This window comes from Mus pahari, chromosome 4, assembly GCF_900095145.1.
Source record: "Mus pahari chromosome 4, PAHARI_EIJ_v1.1, whole genome shotgun sequence".
NCBI classification, from domain to species: domain Eukaryota; kingdom Metazoa; phylum Chordata; class Mammalia; order Rodentia; family Muridae; genus Mus; species Mus pahari.
Genome location: NC_034593.1, coordinates 46,645,347 through 46,646,728, shown reverse-complemented (window position 1 = coordinate 46,646,728; position 1,382 = coordinate 46,645,347). Strand labels below are relative to the sequence as shown.

General features: G+C 43.1%; 1 protein-coding gene across 1 annotated transcript in view; it reads left to right on the top strand.

Annotated features, from left to right (window-relative positions):
• Frem2 (FRAS1 related extracellular matrix 2) overlaps positions 1–1,382 on the top strand; it is a 135,372-nt gene that overhangs the window by 109,413 nt on the left and 24,577 nt on the right. Inside the window, exon 12 of the mRNA XM_021196311.2 lies at positions 188–318. Within this exon, the coding sequence (XP_021051970.1) occupies positions 188–318 (131 nt within the window). The remainder of the gene's footprint in view (positions 1–187; positions 319–1,382) is intronic.

Below are 1,382 nucleotides of genomic sequence, written 5' to 3'. Positions count from 1 at the left end.
ATAGAGAGAGAGAGAGAGAGAGAGAAGAATAGGACAGATAATAGCAATGAATTGCCAGTTAGATTTGACTCCCTTTAAGTAAGCACACATTGATATAGTGGACCACAATGTCCTTGTTATAAACCACAGTCCAAGAAGATCTCAGGTTCATTTGTAAAAGATTAAATTAGTGACTTTGTGTTTATAGAAATCAAGTTTAAGGAGGGAGAAACCCAACACACTGTTGAAATCGAAGTCATCTTCGACGGGGTGAGAGAGATGAGGGAGGCCTTCACTGTTCACCTAAGACCAGATGAAAATATGGTGGCAGAGACACAGGTAAGTGAGACAGCCCCATATATACATGGGCCAAAGAGATGGCTCCGCAGGAAAAAACACTGGCTGCTCTTGGACGGGACCTGGGTAGAGTTCCCAGCACCAACATGGTGGCTCACAGCCATCTGTAACTCCAGTTCCAGAAGATCCTATGCCCTTCCCTGGCCTCTGTGGGCACTGCACACACATAGTAAAAATACTGTGTATTAGTGCCCCAAGTGCTTTCCTTGCTTGGTTCACGATCGATATGAGAACTGTGTTTTTCTTAAGCATTTGTATTACTTAGTACAAAGAATGCTGGGACATTGTTTCCCTTTAAGGATTCTTTAGCTTTCGTTATTTTCACTTCGCATTCATGTGGGGCAGTGCATGTCGTGATGCCCATGTGGAGGTCAGAGGACAGCTCACAGGAGTCACGTTTCTCCTTCCACAGTGGAAGTTCTTAGGATCAAACTAAGGATGCTGGGCTAGCAGCAAGAACCCCATCCTCCTGACCGTCTCTCCAGCCCAACTGTTATCTTTGTAAAGTCATAGATCTGTATGTACAAAGTGTTGGTCAAATGTAGTTTTGTGTGTCTTTCACTGTTTTTATAGAGTAGCATGTGACCTTTCGGGTAAAGAAACAGAGTCACTGAAATCACTTTCAGTGTTGGGAGACTTAAAAATATAGAAAACAAGCTTTGGTTGCCAAGGATTAAAATGTTCATTTCTCTGACTTTACAAAACGTAATTTGAATTTACTCTTACCTTTATTCCACGATCACAAGCTACAGTGCCTCGGTACAGTGTTTCTGACCCACGGTGTTCACTGGGTTAGGAAGATTGACCATATTTTTGATATACAGAATTTCACTTGCGATGTGCCCATTGCATATAACACTGTTGAAAGTGGGAAGACAAAGTTGGAGAGATGTCCTATCAGTTGTCTGAGGTAGGAAAGATGTTCAAGAGGACGTGGCCAGAGGTGATTTTCCTACTTGCCCTGACAATGTCCAGAGCTGCTTAGTTCTCACATTCTCTCTCTCTCTCTCTCTCTCTCTCTCTCTCTCTCTCTCTCTCTCTCTCTC